This window comes from Sinocyclocheilus grahami, unplaced genomic scaffold, assembly GCF_001515645.1.
Source record: "Sinocyclocheilus grahami isolate Dianchi unplaced genomic scaffold, SAMN03320097.WGS_v1.1 scaffold392.1, whole genome shotgun sequence".
Taxonomy (NCBI): Eukaryota; Metazoa; Chordata; class Actinopteri; order Cypriniformes; family Cyprinidae; genus Sinocyclocheilus; species Sinocyclocheilus grahami.
Window position 1 is genome coordinate 40611 of NW_015505571.1, and position 17597 is coordinate 58207.

At 36.9% G+C, this 17597-nt stretch overlaps 1 protein-coding gene across 1 annotated transcript in view; it reads right to left on the minus strand.

Moving 5' to 3' along the window:
- The window catches only part of LOC107550205 (talin-2-like), an 85338-nt gene that overhangs the window by 18668 nt on the left and 49073 nt on the right, over window positions 1–17597 (minus strand). The window contains exons 24-39 of the mRNA XM_016231446.1: window positions 16750–16958; window positions 16138–16257; window positions 15744–15941; window positions 13941–14075; window positions 12821–12964; window positions 12520–12681; window positions 12198–12338; window positions 11108–11289; window positions 9290–9422; window positions 7757–7858; window positions 7177–7347; window positions 6826–6972; window positions 5599–5700; window positions 5392–5511; window positions 3303–3449; window positions 108–274 (exon numbers count right to left, since the gene is read on the minus strand). Coding sequence (XP_016086932.1) covers window positions 108–274; window positions 3303–3449; window positions 5392–5511; window positions 5599–5700; window positions 6826–6972; window positions 7177–7347; window positions 7757–7858; window positions 9290–9422; window positions 11108–11289; window positions 12198–12338; window positions 12520–12681; window positions 12821–12964; window positions 13941–14075; window positions 15744–15941; window positions 16138–16257; window positions 16750–16958 — 2380 coding nt within the window. The remainder of the gene's footprint in view (window positions 1–107; window positions 275–3302; window positions 3450–5391; window positions 5512–5598; window positions 5701–6825; window positions 6973–7176; window positions 7348–7756; window positions 7859–9289; window positions 9423–11107; window positions 11290–12197; window positions 12339–12519; window positions 12682–12820; window positions 12965–13940; window positions 14076–15743; window positions 15942–16137; window positions 16258–16749; window positions 16959–17597) is intronic.

Sequence of the window (17597 nt, forward strand, 5' to 3'; positions counted from 1 at the left end):
CAGACACTATTTTTGGAGCTTAAGAATATGCAAAACATTCATAAAACAAACCTTTACCATTTTATGTATGTGATGCTGAAACTGTGGTATGCTCTACTAGGTCTCACCTGTGATCTGCGAAAGACTCTTCGTTCTCTGCGTTAAGTGTGCCGGCAGAGGCAAACATGATGGTGGTGTCCAGATCAGCGATGATGCCGGAGACAGAACTGGCTGCAGTTATACAGGCCTGAGTTCCTTTATTACCAGCCTGCAGGGCTGACAACACCATGGACACCTGCAGGAGACAGTGAATCACACTTCATTATAAACTCCATAGGCAGAGCAGGGACAGCTTTCTAAGCCTGCAGCACTTTTCTTGGGTGTCAGTAATTAAATGAATATTTCATTTAATGTACTAAATTTCTTTATTTAAATTATATATTTTTTATTTGTTAATAAAAAATGTTTTATTAACAAATATTATAATAATAACAATGAAGTTTCAGAAGGTTTTGGTTAATAATATAATTAAAATATTTGAATTAGAAATACATATTATATTATACCATACTGTATTGTATTATAACTATAAATAATTTGTTTTGAAAGGTGATTCAATATAATTACATCATTTATATAGTTTAACATAATATAAAATAAGATAACATATAATAATATTTAATAACAAATAACAATAATTCAAGAATGTTTTGTTTAATATATTATAATTATATAATTTAAATAGTTTAATAATTAAATTTAATTATATTATGTTGATTAATGTCAGTGCCCTTGTTTTGTCTCAAGATGCACAACAGATGTTTTTTTGACGTTTATAAAAATTACTTAAATGTTCTAATTGAACTATGGCCTAATCCTGACTTAGTCTAAACTCTGTCTGTGAAACCAGGACATAATTATAATAAATTAAACAAAATGTATTATTGCTATTTTGTTAAATATTATTTAACAAATAATATAATATAATTAATATAATATATCATATCATATCATGTGTTCCTACAAGCTACAAGTGACACAATGTAAACTGATCCTAGATCTGTATAAACATAACTGCTTCCACCATCATCAACAACATCAGAGAGACAAATATTGAGTGATGAGCTCTGACAAACAACTGAAAGAAAGATGGACAAGTCCATTAAAGTGAGACCATTACACTAACACTTTCAGAAAGAGAGACATACAAGAGAAATAAAGAACAATGGCGTTTTCTTCACGAGTAGACGAAAAACCATAAGGGAGGCATTCGAATGCGACCATCTCTATTCACATTTACTAGAGAAATGATTGCAGGCAGAGCTGAGGTTTGAACTGAATGGGGCCGGTGGGGGACGCGGACACATTTAACAGAGCTCATTTAAAGCAGTGAGGGGTCACAGCGCCACCACAGCGGGACAGACCAACTCCAGCTACTGAGATGTAATCAAAGACAATATGACACACTGATGAATGTCATCTACTCTATACATTCTCAACCGGGGCTTCCAGCATTCATTCAAAAAAAAAAAACAAACAAAAAAAAACTATGAATGAAAAGTGTAGTCATTGAAATGAGCAAGCTACTCTCATTGTGCCTGTCTGTGTTGTGTTTGCCAGGGTGCTGCTATGCGGTTTCTATGGTGTTGTCACTGGTTGTATGGCCTTTGCTATGTGGTTGATATGCTGTAGCAAGTTTAGTTGAAAGGGTGTTGTTATATGATTGCTAGGATGTTGAGGAGGGTAGCAAGGGTGTTGCCATGTCATTGCTAGGGTTATGGGTGGTTGCCGGTGTGTTGCTATGTGGTCACTAGGGTGATGTGGATAGTTTAAAAGGTGTTATGTGATTGCTACAGTGTAGTGGGTAGTTGAAAAAGTGTTGCTATGTTATTTCTAAGATGTTGCAGTGGATAGCAATGGCATTGCTATGTGGTTTCAAGGGCGTTATGGATGGTTGTTACGGTGTTGATATAAGGTTGATAGGGTGCCATGGGTAGTTGAAAAAGTGTTGCTATGAGGTTGCTAGGATGTTGTAGATTGTCACATGAGTGTTGCTATGCCATTGCTAGGGAGTTGGTGGCTGCATGGGTGTTGCTATGCTATTACTAAGGTGTCAAGGGTAGTTGAAGGTGTTGCTATGCGTTTGCTAAGGTATGGTTATGTTATTTTTAGGGTGTTGTTGGTGGTTGCCAATGTGTTGTTAGGGTGTTGCGGGTGGTTGCATAGGTGTTTCTGTGCTATTACGAAGGTGTCGTCAGTAATCAACAGGGTGTTGCTATGGTATTTTAGGGTGTTTTTGGTGGTTGCCAATGTGTTTCGAGGGTGTTGTGGGTAGGCGACAGAGTGTTCCAATGTTATTGCTAGAGTGTTGTGGGTGGTTGCACAGGTGTTTCTGTGCTATTACTAAGGTGTCGTCAGTAATCAACAGGGTGTTGCTATGCTATTTTAGGGTGTTTTTGGTGGTTGCCAATGTGTTTCTAGGGTGTTGTGGGTAGGCGACAGAGTGTTCCAATGTTATTGCTAGAGTGTTGTGGGTGGTTGCATAGGTGTTTCTGTGCTATTACTAAGGTGTCGTCAATAATCAACAGGGTGTTGCTATGCTATTTTTAGGGTGGTTTGGGGGTTGCTGATGTGTTGCTGGGGTGTCGTGGGTAGTCAACAGGATGTTGCAATGTTATTGTTAGGGTGTTGTGGATGGTTGCATAGTTATCAGTAATCAACAGGGTTTTGCTATGCTATTTTTTTAGGGTGTTGTTGCTGATTGCCACTGCATTGCTAGGGTGTTGTGGGTAGGCGACAGGGTGTTGCTATGTTACTGCCAGGGTGTTGTGAGTGGTAACACTCCTCTCTAAAGTCCTTATGATATTCTGGTCTCTACATAAGACTTTGGTCCCTCCTTCAATATAAGTTTAAATATAATTTTTAACTGTTTTATTGTTCACAATGTGAATATGTGCACCGGGGTTCCCAACCACATTCCTGGAGCCCCCCCAAAACTGCAAGTTTTCCATGTCTCCTTAATCAAACACACCTGATTCAGATTATCAGCTCATTAGTAGGGACTCCAAGACCTGAAATGGCTGTGTCAGACAAAGGAGAGATGCAAATTGTGCAGTGTTGGGGGGGGCTCCAGGAACGTGGTTGGGAACCACTGCCTTAGCAATGTAACATACTTCTAAATAAATCAGCAGTATTTGCAAGCGTACTCAGAAGAGGCTTTTAAAACATTATTTTCTAATACGGTAATGAAAAGTTAATAGAAACAAAAATGTATGCAGCAAACCGAACAGAATAACAGCCTCCCATATCCTGAGCGAGCCTACCTTCTCTGTGACGGCACGGGCGTATTCGATCAGCTCTCTCTTGGTGAAACTGTCCGTCGGGCTCATCTGCAGGGCTCCAGCCTTCTGGACCAGATAGATGCAGCCGTGACCCAACTCCTGCACCCGAGTCTTGATCTGAGATCCCACCTGGAAATACAGCCATGACATCAAGTCTAAGAAAGAGTTGGCATCCAAGTCAGCCTGAATCTTGGTCTAAATCCGAATGTATTCGTGCTCTGCGACTGCTCTAAAAGCCACTGCCTCCGTTCAATAAAACTCTATCCAATAATTAAGAAGTGATTGTGACGGCCTTTGAGGGGGCCCGACAGCACTGTATGTTCATTACCTGACACACAGATCCATGGGTGGGTGGCTCTTCATTATGAATATCACAACGGGCTTTTAAGGCTTGTGGGGGTGCACGGTTGCTATGGTAATGGTAATGGCCGCTTATGTAAAACGCTAGGGAATAGAGAGCTGGTGACTACCGCGTCCATGTGTCGGCTTCCTTTTTTCAAATGTGGAGAGAGCAAAGGTGTGAAATGTGTAGTTTTTTTTGTATTTAAATGGTAATGATATGCAAACACAGGAGAGTAAATAAAGACCAAGATTTTCAGTAAATAATGACTTAAGTTTCTGTTATAACAAAAGTATATACTTTTTCCTGTCAACATACTGTCTTACCATAATAAAGGCAAAAATGCAAAAAAAAAGAGAGATGCATTCTGTAGCTTTTTTGCTTTCAACAACCACTTGTAAGGTGAAGAAGTCTTTTTTCATATTGTATTATCCCAGAAAAACTGCAAAAAAAATCTTCCTCAACTCTTTCAACTCAAACTTTATTTATAAAGCACTTTCAACACCACGACTGGAACCAAAGTGCTGTACAGAGAAAGATAAGAGAAAAAAAAACAAATAATAATAATATAAAAACAAATAAAAAATAATAATAGTAACAACAAATATCATACACAGCTAAAAACCATTGTCAAAAGCTAGAGAAAACAAATGAGTTTTAAGCGAACTCTGAAAAACACCCAAAGTTTGAGAGGTTCTAATAGACAGAGGAAGGGCATCCCAGAGCCTAGGAGCTGCCACAGAGAAAGCACGATCCCCTCTACATTTTAGACGAGATCGCGGAACCATTAGGAGTAGTTGATCATTTGAGCGCAGAGATCTGCTGGATTGACAGACACTAATTAAATCAGTAACATAGTCAGGTGATAGACCATGCACAGCCTTAAAAACATACAGCAACGCTTTGAAATGAATTCTGTATCGTACAGGTAGCCAATGCAGTTTGATTAACGCAGGAGTGATATGCTCTCTCCCCTTTGTACATGTTAAAAGTCTGGCAGCTGAGTTCTGAACAAGCTGCAAACAAGAGAGAGAGAGCTGATTCAAACCCAGATACAACACATTACAATAGTCCAAACGAGATGACACATTCCTCTGAGCCAGGTTACAACTATTTGTTCAATTCTCAGCCAATTTTCACATGCATGAATGATTCTGAAGTCATTACTTTATGCCTATTTTATGCCAGATTTCTGCTTTTTTCACTTCTTTACAGAATGTCATTTAAATGACACATATTGAATACCTCTTTTTGTTATTAAAACTGAATCATTTGACTGCTTTTGTTATTTTGATAAGTGCATTAAAGCTATATATTCACAGATTTTTCACAAATTAAGAATGCAGATTCTTAAATATATATATATATACACACACACAGTATATATACACATATATATAAACAAGAATCGTATTCTTATTTTGTGAAAAATCTGTATTTGATGGATATTTTGGAACTCAGCATCATGAAATTGGGTAATATGATTTTTTGCAAATCAGCAGATCTTTTATTCAAGATGCAGGGCTGAGTCATATGAATTAAATTCATGACATTTTTGGATATTTTTTTATTTTATTTTCAAATCTAATTCAGTTTCAGTTTGAATTGATCTGTGTAGAGTTTATGTGAGGTTTAGGCCATCTGCGCGTCCATTAGCGTGTCTGTAGATGTGCATTTCTCAGATCAATGTTCCTGTGGGGGTAGAGACACACTTGCTGGACTGATCCTCACCTCCTCTGGCTCAGCAGTGGCAGCTGCCAGACGGCCTTGTTGTGCCAGCTGGCTGTAATCCACCGTCACCTGAGATGCCAGTCCACCCAGCTCCTCTGGACATGTCACTGACTTCGTCATCTAGGGTCACATAACAGAAGTATAAGCTGTGATACAGTGACTAAAGATGTGAGAGGATGTTGAAGCATTTTGAGTGAGCGTCCTCACCATTTCCTGCGCAGTAATGGCGATGGCTTTTGAAAACTTCACCATGGTGGTCTGGTAATCCACAAAAGTGCCATCAGGCTCTGGCGGAGTTCCTTCATCCATCTGTGAAGCAGAGACCCGGATAACAGTGATGTAATGCTGGATCCAGTCCTAATACAAATTACCGTCTTTGCGTTCTATCATTCCCGCAGAAAATGATCAGAGTGCAGATATTCAAATGGCTGCCATTGTCTTCCACCGTGAGTCATGACAGCATAATGACAGATTGCATGCATCCAGAGCTGATAAATGGAGATGTTGTGCCAATTCAGTCTAATAATGAGATACAGAGGCAGCTGTAGTATCTGTGACACATTTACATATGAGTGCCAGCTAGAGATGACTTTGATCAGAAAACATTCTACAGATATCTAATAAAACAAAACAATATGGTATGTTAAGAAATTACATTGATTTGTAATAAAAAAGGGGAATTTAAATTAATTAATTTTAATATTTTTTATAAACTCAGAAATTATTAGTCAACATATATTTTATATTATATTACATGATAAACCTTTTATTTTAGATCAATATTATTATAAATAGGAAAAAATATATATATTTGACTGTTTTGGTCAAACAGTTCTGTTGTTATTCATATATAATTTCATACACTTATTTTCATATATAATAATAATAATAATAACAACAATAATAATAATAGCAATTATTTATTTTTATAGGGATTATTATTGTTGGTCAATAACATTACTGCTTTAAAGATGAACAAAAGTTAATATAAATATTGTATATAATGTCAATTAAACATGGTAGCTGCCATTACAAAAACATTTGCGTATGACTGATCATGACTGATGAACTGAATGAAGTTTCTGTATTTATGTGGTTATGATATACAAATGCATGTGAAATTTGAGAGTAAATAATGAATATCTATAAAAAAAAATTGTTCTTTTTTGCCTTTTTAGTTCTTTGTGCACTTATTTTTCCTTTTAATAATAATAATAAAACATTTTGTAACATATATATACCAGTTATACAGTTTACTGGCCATATATATATATATATATATATATATATATAAGTAAAGTAAAGTTTAGGATTATTATTATTGTTATTATTATTATTATATGGACTTTTTTGGCCATTGCCCCCTGATCTCCTGATATTAGCAATGGATTTGGAAAAATGGTCATCCACTGTTTTCAATGTCAAGTCCCTAACCCGTCCGATGGACTCAGCGATGGACTCCACCATGCCGCCCACCATCCCGCCCTCACTGGCCGCCTCGTTTAAGGTCACCATGATGTCATCAACTGCCTCCTTCATCAACTGGGCCGCTTCAGCTATGGCATCATGAGTGTGGGATGCCTGCAAAAACAAAAAAGTTAGTGGCTAATGGGACAAAGATGGCCAACACAGACCCATTAGCATCACTTCAGCAACACACACATAATCAAAGTCTGTTCTTTCTAACCAGAAGCTCTATGAATGTGCCGTCAGATGCTGCAGGTGGTTTCAGAATATCAAGCTTTTTTCATAAAAACCATGTGTTGTTATTTCCATGTGTCGTACCTTAGGGTTTCCTCCGCCTTCTTTGGCAGCATAGAGCATCTGTAGAGCAGATTCAAACAGGGTTTTGGTTTGATCCAGTATGTTCATCTGCTGCTGGTGGTCGGCATGTTTAGACGCCAGTCCCACCGACGCCACAATCACTGGCTCAAAGTAGCTCGCTAACTGAGTCACCTGGGGGAAAAAAAACATGCGTCAAGACCATCTGGCATGCAAACATACAGTTTCCAGTATATATTTCAGGCAAGAGGGATATATAGATGGGAACTGGTACAACTTTTCAGCTATTTATTCGACTGACAAGCTGACAATCATTTTCAATCAATCTTGCTCCAACAAACAAAGCCGGATTTAATTAAAACAAATTGGACACATTTTTATAATGTCAATGTAATCAATTCATGATGTTTATTCAAATGGCACTGTGTGATTTACCCAAACCAGACATAATATATATGGAGGTATGATGAAGGACAATGTTGTTGATCCAGGAACATTTCGTAATTGTGTAAAGCATTTGGCCAATCATGGATTGGCTGCAGTGGTAACATATTTGCACTTCCACTTTTGATGTCCGAGTTACCTTGTGTCCGAGCTGAGCCGCTTCCCCTCGCGCTGCAGTGGAGATGGGGTCAATGAGGTGGCCGATCTCCTGCACAGCGGACGTCAGCTGCTCCTGTAAAGCCTGATGGGGGCAGAGTCACATTAGCATTTGCTCAAACACTAATGCTACATTTCATAATACCAAAATAATACTAGCACTAAAGTTACAAGGGGTATAGAATATGAAAAATATAAATTTGCTCCTTTGAAATCAAAGTGTGACAACTTTCAAAAGAACACGATTAAAAAAAAAAAAACTTCATCACAGAAACTATTAACATATGACTAGCCACATTTACATAGCGATGCCAGTTTTCCACATCTTGCTCCACCATGGAGTGAACAGTACATGGAGGACAGCCAATCAAAACAGATGTCATTCACGGTATTTTTTCTTAAAGGTACAGTATCAAATTCTTAAACTATTAAAGGTACAATAAACCTGTTTGATTTTGATACAAATCTAAAAAGGGTTGTTATTGTTAAATAAAACAAACTATTAAAAACCATTTTTGTTAACTGAAATAAAATATAAATATTAGATGAAAAACTTGAACTTTGGAAAAAACTGGAATTTTATTTTTGGAACTGAAATAAAATTAGCAAAAACTAACACAAACTGAAAGCTAAATGCAAATACAAAAAACAAAAACTAATAAAAAAAATGCCAAAAGCACATAAAATTACAAAAACAAACTAAAATTAAAATAAAACTGAAAATATAGAAACAAAAAAGCTACTTCAAATTATTAAAATTATAAAAGCATATAAATAATTCTAAAATAACACTAAATCTGATACATAAAATCATTAACATGGAGAACTAGGTGGTGCCACTTAAAAATAAAATGAATCAAATATTGATTTATTCATCCATTTAAAAAAAGTAAAGAAATTACTTGTAAAATTGACAAATAGATACATAGATCTTTTTTTTAAATATTTAATTCATGTTTAAAAATGTAGTTCAATGCAGCAATTAAACAATACATGAATAACAAAATATTAAATGTCTTAAAATCCAGTCGAAATTTCATTAGCTGCTCCCACGTGTGAACTATCCAAGGCCATTTTTAACAACATGGCTTTTTTAAGTGGATAAAGAAAAGCAATTTATAGCATTTATCAAAATGCTACTTAAATGTTCCATTTCAAAATGATTTAAAACATTATTAACATCATTCTAAATATTATTAATCTATTATATATTATTACATAATATTACACTCAATTTTATGCAACATGAGATAAATATTTTTAAATGTCTGTTTATTTGTTACATTGAAAAGTAGTTTATGTATTTTTATTAGTGATACAATACATTAATAACTCATTTAATTTTTTAAGCAGCACTCCAAGTCCTCCATAGATTCATAACGCTTGGCTTCATAACACAAGCTGTTGTAAACATTACAGAAAGTAAGACTGTACCAGAGCAACATTAATGAAATGTAATGTTACTACAGAGTGACGGCAGGTATTGACACAACAGACAAGTGTTTTAGTGGTTTACCTCCATCGAGATGTCGTCCCTGCAGGGCAGACTCTGACTCACGGCGGCGAGGGACACCTGCTCGATGTCCCTGATGCTCTTGTTCATGCTGTCGATGGACTGGTCACACTCCCGCTGCCCAGGGGCCTTGTCCCTATGACAACAGAGGAGTCGAGGTTGCTACAGGGTTGCCGTGGAGTGTTCTTCAGCTTAATTGAATTAGGTATTTCAACTCAATCCGGATATTGTACATTACAGTATCATAAAACAGGAGAGTCAGCGCAGACGTGGGTGTCTTTGCTCGCACACACACACACACACACACACACACACACACACACACACACACACAGAGTGCTGGCTGAGCTCCAGTTCTGATTGGTTGATCTGGGAGGACAGTATGTGGAGGGCAGCGAGCCCAGCTGCTGTTCCTGCAACTGCTGAGAGTGTTACAGTCGAGAAGGCAGGGTCAATGATCTCAGATCAGATCGTCTGTTCGCACTCTGTGCAGAAGCGTGGATGAGTGTCTGATCAGTGTTCAGTTTCCTCAATCACTCTCTACACTCTCAGTAGAGAGAGAAACCCAGAAAGCGTCACTTACTACAAAATACAACCCAGTGACACCAGACACAAGCTGTTATTCAGCTATTATTTACAGAAAAAAAGCCTTCAAACGATACATCAGAAAAAAACAAACCTACTGTTGGCTTCTGCGAAAAGAAAAGTCTTAAATGTTAAAAAATAATTAAAGAAAGTTGTACTTGCCAGTGTTTTATCTTTTGTGTTTAGTTGTTATTATTATTCCTATTAATGTTTTATGGATGCAGGACTTTTACAGCTGATCCCAATCATTGATTTACTGTCATCAGTCCTGATTATTTAAACTTTTATCAAAACCTCTGCAATAACTATTTAATGTATATTTATTGTCACTATTAACTGAATTAAAACACCAGCAATTTTGTAAAAGAAAGAAATTCTCTGTTGTTTAATTGATTATAAAAAAAACACTTTTTAAAATAATTTATTGAACAGTTATGTTGTGAATTATTAAAATGGAAAAGAACTGTTTTCTATTTGAATATATTTTAAAATGTAATTTATTCCTGTGATGCCAAGCTGAATTTTCAGCATTATTACTCCAGTCATCAGTGCCACGTGATCCTTCAGAAATCATTCTAATATGCTGATTTGCTGCATAAAATATTTTTATTTTCTATAAAGGAAATCTTACTTACACCAAACTTTTGAACAGCAGTGTTTATTTAATAAAAACTTAAATCTAAACAAAATATTATCCATATTAGGAAACAGACACCAAAGAATAAATACACATTTATTAAATATATTTAAATGTATAATACATATAACAGGTGAAATGGATATGTTTAATCATTATTGTGACAGTTTTGTGTATTTATACATTCATTTGCTTAACTGTTGTTTTATTACACTTTGTTTCAACTGAATATATTTAATATAATAATTATTCTATATTCATTGGCTTTGTTTATAACACATTCCCTGGTTTTTCAATTCACTGCTTGTTGGTGATATTACTTCCCCCGGCAGCTGTAACGAGGGGAACAGACTCTGTGTGAGGGAAGGTTTGAGAAGGGAACGAGAGCGCGTGTGCAGACTGAACAGCTGCTGCTGTTAATAACGCTCGCTCTCGAGTTATTTAATAGAAGTTTAAATTAAACCTCATCTTTTACCCGCATTATTATTATTTAACACCTGATGGAGACCGATGCCGCCGCAAGCTTTTCATATTCGCCAAACCGGTCACGTGCATCTTTCTCAACTGCTAAATCAGCTATTTATTTGCATGATGCTGACCTGATGGACGTGATGAGGCTCTTGATGGAGTCCGACACGGTGCGGGAATGGCCTGCCAAGATGGACCAGGTGGGCGGGTCTTTGGGGTTAAGGATGAGAGAGCGGGCGGTCTCTAATAAGTGGGTGGAGCTGTCCAGCATTGAACGAGCAGAACGAAGGATTGGCTCCTGGGCTGCTGAACCCTGGGATTGGAAAGAAATATGTTTAATACAATTCAGTTTACAGTGTTCTTTAGTTATTCTGTTCTTAAAGTCCCATAAAAATGTGTGTACCATATATAAAGGGAAATATTAACCCTTATATATGAAATATTAATTAAATATTATATTTCTTATATAACCCATCCCTCAAAAATCAGAACATCAAATGCAAAAATGTTAACAATCACCAAAAATATTTGAATATTGATACAAACACAATCCTAAATAATTATATTAAAACAAACAAGATGTTAAAAACATTTACTGTAAGTAGCTGCTGTAAGAACAGAACCAAACTCCCACAAACCCCAAACAGACTGAGGTGATAAAATTGTCAGGGACTTGTGTTTAAAAACACCACAAAACTCCCATCCACACTCACTGACCTTTTAGACTTCCTGTGAGGAAGTCCAGTGTCAAACAGTCAGTGAATGGAGAGAAACCACTTTGTTTTGGCACAACATTACAGGCAATATTTCAAAGACAGAGGAGTCGTCTAGTTATTCATGAAGGCAGTGTAGGTACTTTTTACCATACTTTATACACAAAGAATTTGAACATGCACTACACGCACACATGGACCTCCAACAGATTAAGCTGAGTTTATAGTTAATAACAACTAGATTTCAGCTATAAATCGGCTGTAACCTATAGAAAGATTCACTATTACACAGTTCGTCTGGAATGCCCAAATCAGACAAATCCTAACCCCAGAGCATTGCCTTGGCATTTTTAGATTTGTATGTCCTCCAGATTTGGTTCAAGATGAAATATTTAGCCCTAAAAATTCAGTGGAATGAGTACCCATATACTCACACACACACACACACACACACTCACACACAAATAAATAAATAAATGAAATATTGTGGTATGAAGTATTTCATCACCTCGTGGCTTATCTGCGCAGGAATGCTGGCAAACTCAGGGTTGGAGGCAAAGGTGGAGAGATTATCCACAGCTTCTATCAGCGGGGTTGTGGCCACTCTGCACCTCTCGCGGTTCTCATCTGAGAAATCTCCATCCAAGGCCTGAGAAACACAGCAGAGAGATCACACTTCAATCTATACACATAAATAATGCTTTATCGATGGTTATAAGGTTGCAAATGGTCAGATAAGCTCACAGTCTTCATGCTGATGCACAAGATTCAATCAATTCTCAGTTTCTTTGGTACCAAATGACCTTTTGGTAATTAACGGCAGGCTGTACCTTTATAGTTTTCACAAGGTTAGCCGTGGTATTGGCGACCTCTTTGGCTGACTGCACGAAATGTCTCCGGGCCACAGGATTGGCTGCTTTGGAAGATGCCAGACGACAGGCATTGCAAAGAGCCGAGGTATGCTTTGCAACAATGGTAGCTGCCGACAAAACCTACACAAACAAATAGATGAGAATGTAAGCCACAAAGATTAAAATCATTAAAATCACAAAAAAGCCAATCAGAATATGGACAAGACAAGTAAAAAATTAAGATTAATATTGACTTGATACCAAAGAACCAAACAGTCACCTGGGATGGGCTGCTGGCCGGGTCCACCAGATTCTGGCAGGCCATCTGAATCGCCTGATTGGCTCTGGCAAACTGGATGGGATCGACCAATCCCTGATGACCTGACTGGCTGTTTGGGTCTGAGACTCCTACCAAATAAGAGGCCTGAAGAAAAATAAAGGCATGCCAAAATAATCAGCTGAGTAAATCAGTTGATAATTTCTATTCATTTTTTTTTTTATGTGTTATTTACATGTATTAAATATTGTTATATTAATTACATTTATTTATATTTATATTTATTATTTAATATTATATTACATTATACTTTAAATTTCCTAATAATAAATCACATCAAAATGAACCTTTTCCACGAAAAAGTAAAAAGTAAACAACAGACAAAACCAAGGCATCATGGACAGCAATAATTAATATTAACCAATAGCACCATAGCTTACTTTAAAAAAAATTTTTTTAATCTATTATTTTCTTTATTTTTACAAGCATTATTTAATATATTAATATTTATTATATGACAAATTTTCCTTATTGTGCACAATTAATGTGCACTTGGCATTATTTTTTTAATGTTTTATATTAATTATATCAAAATGAATCATTTTTTTCCACCTCTGAAAAACTTCTCTGTTGACAGAACCAATGCAGCATAGACAGTAAAAAAAGAAAATAATACACACACACACACACACACACACACACACACACATATATATATATATATATATGAAGAGTTCAGATGCAAAAGCCTCTAAGTGCCATTTAAAATTTTCTGTTTTTATATAGATAGTTAATAAATAATATAATCTAACCCTAATTCATACCCTAACAGAAAACTTTCTGCATTTTTACATAAAAGAAAAAAAAAGAAAAATACAAAACTTATTTACAGTGTTTAACAAATGAGGATGCCCCCAAAGGTTTTGTCAGATTTAGCTCACTTCTGGATACAAATGTCTCAAAATATGGTTAAGTAAGCATGTCCTCACACACTCATACACAGTTTCTGATTTTGCGAAAGCTCTTTTTTTTTGTCGTTGGCCAGCAGGGTGACCTTAGGATGACTGGTTAATGATCACTAAACTCTCCCTAGACTGCCGAATGAAGCTCATTCCTACCGTGCCGCAGCTGCGAGGAGGTTCTTGGCGTTTGCCGCCCCTGGATCTACAGAGAGGGACTTGGCAGCCAATAGCAGCTTACTGGATGCCATAGAGATGTTCTTCAGGTTGCCAATCACCTGGATCTGGTCATCTTTGGACTATGGAAACAGAAGATGGCAGCTCAGCCTGCAGTCAAACGATGTTGTTCTTTAACTTTATTTCAGCAGAAAAATGTGCAGTGTTCTTTCAAAAGAGGTTATATTTTATGGTTACAAAATTTAAAGGGATAGTTATTCTGCCACAGAATAAAAACAAAGTTAATTTCAACTTTTTACTTCACACTTCTGACTTTTCTTCTTGCACGATGTAAACTTAGAATGGTGAGAAAAACAGTCTGCAAGATGTAAACTGCAACTTGCTTGTAATACTTTTCCATGCAATTATAAATGAATACAAATTCAAACTTCAAAAAGAATGCAAAATACTAAAAAAATATCATAAATGTGGTCCATACGGCTTACTTATGCAACATATTTCACGTCTTCTGTAGCCATATGACAGCTTTGTGTAAAGAACAGTGCTAAACAAGGCATTGTAGGCCTACTGAATTTTAATTATATGATACCACATAATTAATATTCATGAGCCAAGTTGATGTGTTTTTCTAATTTTGCCCTTAAAGAGCAAACTGTGGCTCTTATTTTACACATCATTTTGATGGGCACCTTAGTTTCACAGAGCTAGACTATCTGCTGATGGCTTCCGGCCTGTCCTGTCCTGCCAGATCTCTGTGTCTCACACTATCATCTTTTAATGGGTATGTCACGCTCCATCAACCCCGCTGCTCTCCTGCCTCTCCAAATTAATCAACAAAACATGCAGAACCAGAACATCATCAAAGATTTCATTAGGATGGAGCATCTTCATGCTCTCTGGAACGATTATGTGCCTGAGTGAATACAATGAGAGGCACTAATTAACAAATTAATCAGAACTTCAAAATTTTCTATAGAGTTTTAGAAAATGTGACCGCCATTTTTTGGGGGGGAGTGGGGGTAGTTGTTTAACTATTGTATACTACCTTTCAAAAGTTGATTTTATTTTTAAAGAAAATAATAGTCATTCAGCAAGGATGCATTAAATTATAAGAGTCTTTACTGTCACTTTTGAACGATGTTACAAAAAGTTTTATTTTAAATAAATGCTGCTCTTTTGAAGTTCAAATCAAAGAATTCTGAAAAAAGTATGCTTCTACAAATGATCAAGCAGCACAACTGTTTTCAACATTGATAATAATAAGAAATGTTTCTTGAGCAGCAAATCAGCATATTAGAATGATTTCTGAAGGATCATGTGACACTGAAGACTGGAGTAATGATGCTGAAAATTCACCTTTGCATCACAGGACTAAATTACATTTTAAAATATATTCAAATAGAAAACACATATTTTAAACTGCAATAATATTTCACAATATTGCTCTTTTTACTGTATTTTTAAACAAATAAATGCAGCCTTGGTGAGTGAGTACATGAAAAATTTTCATTAGTGTTATTTCACTGAAAGCAAAATGTTGTGTAAAGCAACAAATTCACATTCAGAAAGCGCATATTTGATCAATATGCAGTTATGTAAGTGGGATTTTGGACCTAATATAGTTGTCTAACAAACCTGGCATTGTGTATTAAGAATATTGTTGGATTGACTTCCTCTTTGGATAAAAGCGTCTGCTAAATGCATAAATGTACATTGACCAATGAGATTTCTCTGTGGGTAAAGCACGTCATAAACCATCTCTCAGCTCTAAGAGGGCACTAAAACTGTACCTGAGTGTGTCCGGCCATCTCAATGCCGGCATCTAAAAACTCATCAAAGTCTTGGCTGAACTTCCCGGAAGCCACAGCCAGCTGGCTGCTGCTCCCACGTGAAGACTGCACCACATCTCCAGCTGAATGGTTGAGCTCGGCTGCCGTGTGGTTCAGGTCTGTCTGCGCCTCTTGGAAAGATTTGGAGCATGGAGGAAGCTGGAAAAAGTTAGGGTTGATCACTGTTGGGCCTCATTCATGAAACATGATCAGAAGGAATTCCTGTGTACAACATTCAGAAATTGTGACAATTTACATAATAATAATGTTTTTTTTTTTTGTTTTTTTTAAATCATTTACACAGTTTTATGTTTAGACTCGCTAGTAGCTAGTAAAGAACTGACAAAAAACTCACATTTTCCACAAGCAATTTCTTACTGGCCTCGCCAATGCTCCTGAGAGCCATGTCCACATCCTTTTGTCCAGGTAAGCAGTTCACACAGTTATTGAGGGAGTGAGAGACAGCCTTCGCCACCTGAAAAACACCAACAAACACACACATTCCCACCAATAACTCTACAAAGGCCCAGAGAGATGCGGCGTGAATCTAAAATTCAAATCAGCCCCTCGGCACAACAGAGAAATCTGTGTCCCTAATTTATGCCACTGTCACATACATATGCCAAGCAATATGTTTGCATCCCAAAGGAACCTGTACGAATCAGGAGGTACGCTGGCACCTTCCAGAAAAAAAGGTCGTCGAGAAACAGAGACAATAGAAAATAGCTCAGTTTATTGGAGATAATTGCCAAGAGGGATCTGATGGGAGATTAATCTGGTTTTAACACAGTAGCTGAAGAAGACAAAAACTATTCTGGCCTCAAATAAAGATGAATAAATACTCTTTTTTTGGATAACTATGTAACCAAACTTCTACTTCAGCATCTACTTGTCACTGAATAAATGTTCTTGAAGATGGGCGGACATCTGTCTTTATTTGCATGTGGTTTAATGTGCGTTGTCCTACCTGTGCTAATCTCTGCTGGCTCTCGGCATCACCAGGGCACACTAGGGCTTGGTCGGCTTCGTGGATTAGCATGGCCGAGCCCTCCATCACGTGACAGGCGGAGTCCAGCATGGCCGCTGCAGCTTTGGGCTCCACGGTACTCGCTGCCACTCCCCTCGCGGCCTGGGCCAACGTCCTCAGAGCTTGAGCAGTTTCCCTTGCTGCCACACCTGCCGCAAACACACACACACACACAAATACAGGCCAATTAATTGGACAATTTATGGCATTCTGAGGTTATATCTATCACAGTGATCTACTGCTATAATCGGCAGACCGATTAATCAGCCGATATTTTCCATGTTGAGATTATATCTATTTTAACGATCTACCGATTTAACAGTCAGATCAATTAATCAGATGATATTTGGCATTCTGAGGTTATATCTATCACAGTGATCTACTGCTATAATCGTCAGACCGATTAATCAGCCGATATTTGCCATGTTGAGATTATATCTATTACAATGATCTACTGATATAACAGTCAGACCAATTAATTTTGTATATAAATAGTACATCATTTGGCTTAACGTGATTAACGAAAACAAGACATGTTCATGGATCAGCATTTGCTGTTTGTGTTCTACCAAACAATCAAGGCCTTAACCCAAAATTCAGAGGGTAAATTGGTTGATGGGATGTTAATCCAGGAACATTTCCTACTTGTGTAAATCCTGTTGTTATACTGCACATTTCATATTCAGTATAGATAGATTCTCCTGAAGTATTGTGTTTTATATGCTGAAAAGCAACATAAGTCGTCTCACCAGTATAATGTTCGTTGCCCTGGGCAGCACAGGTCAATA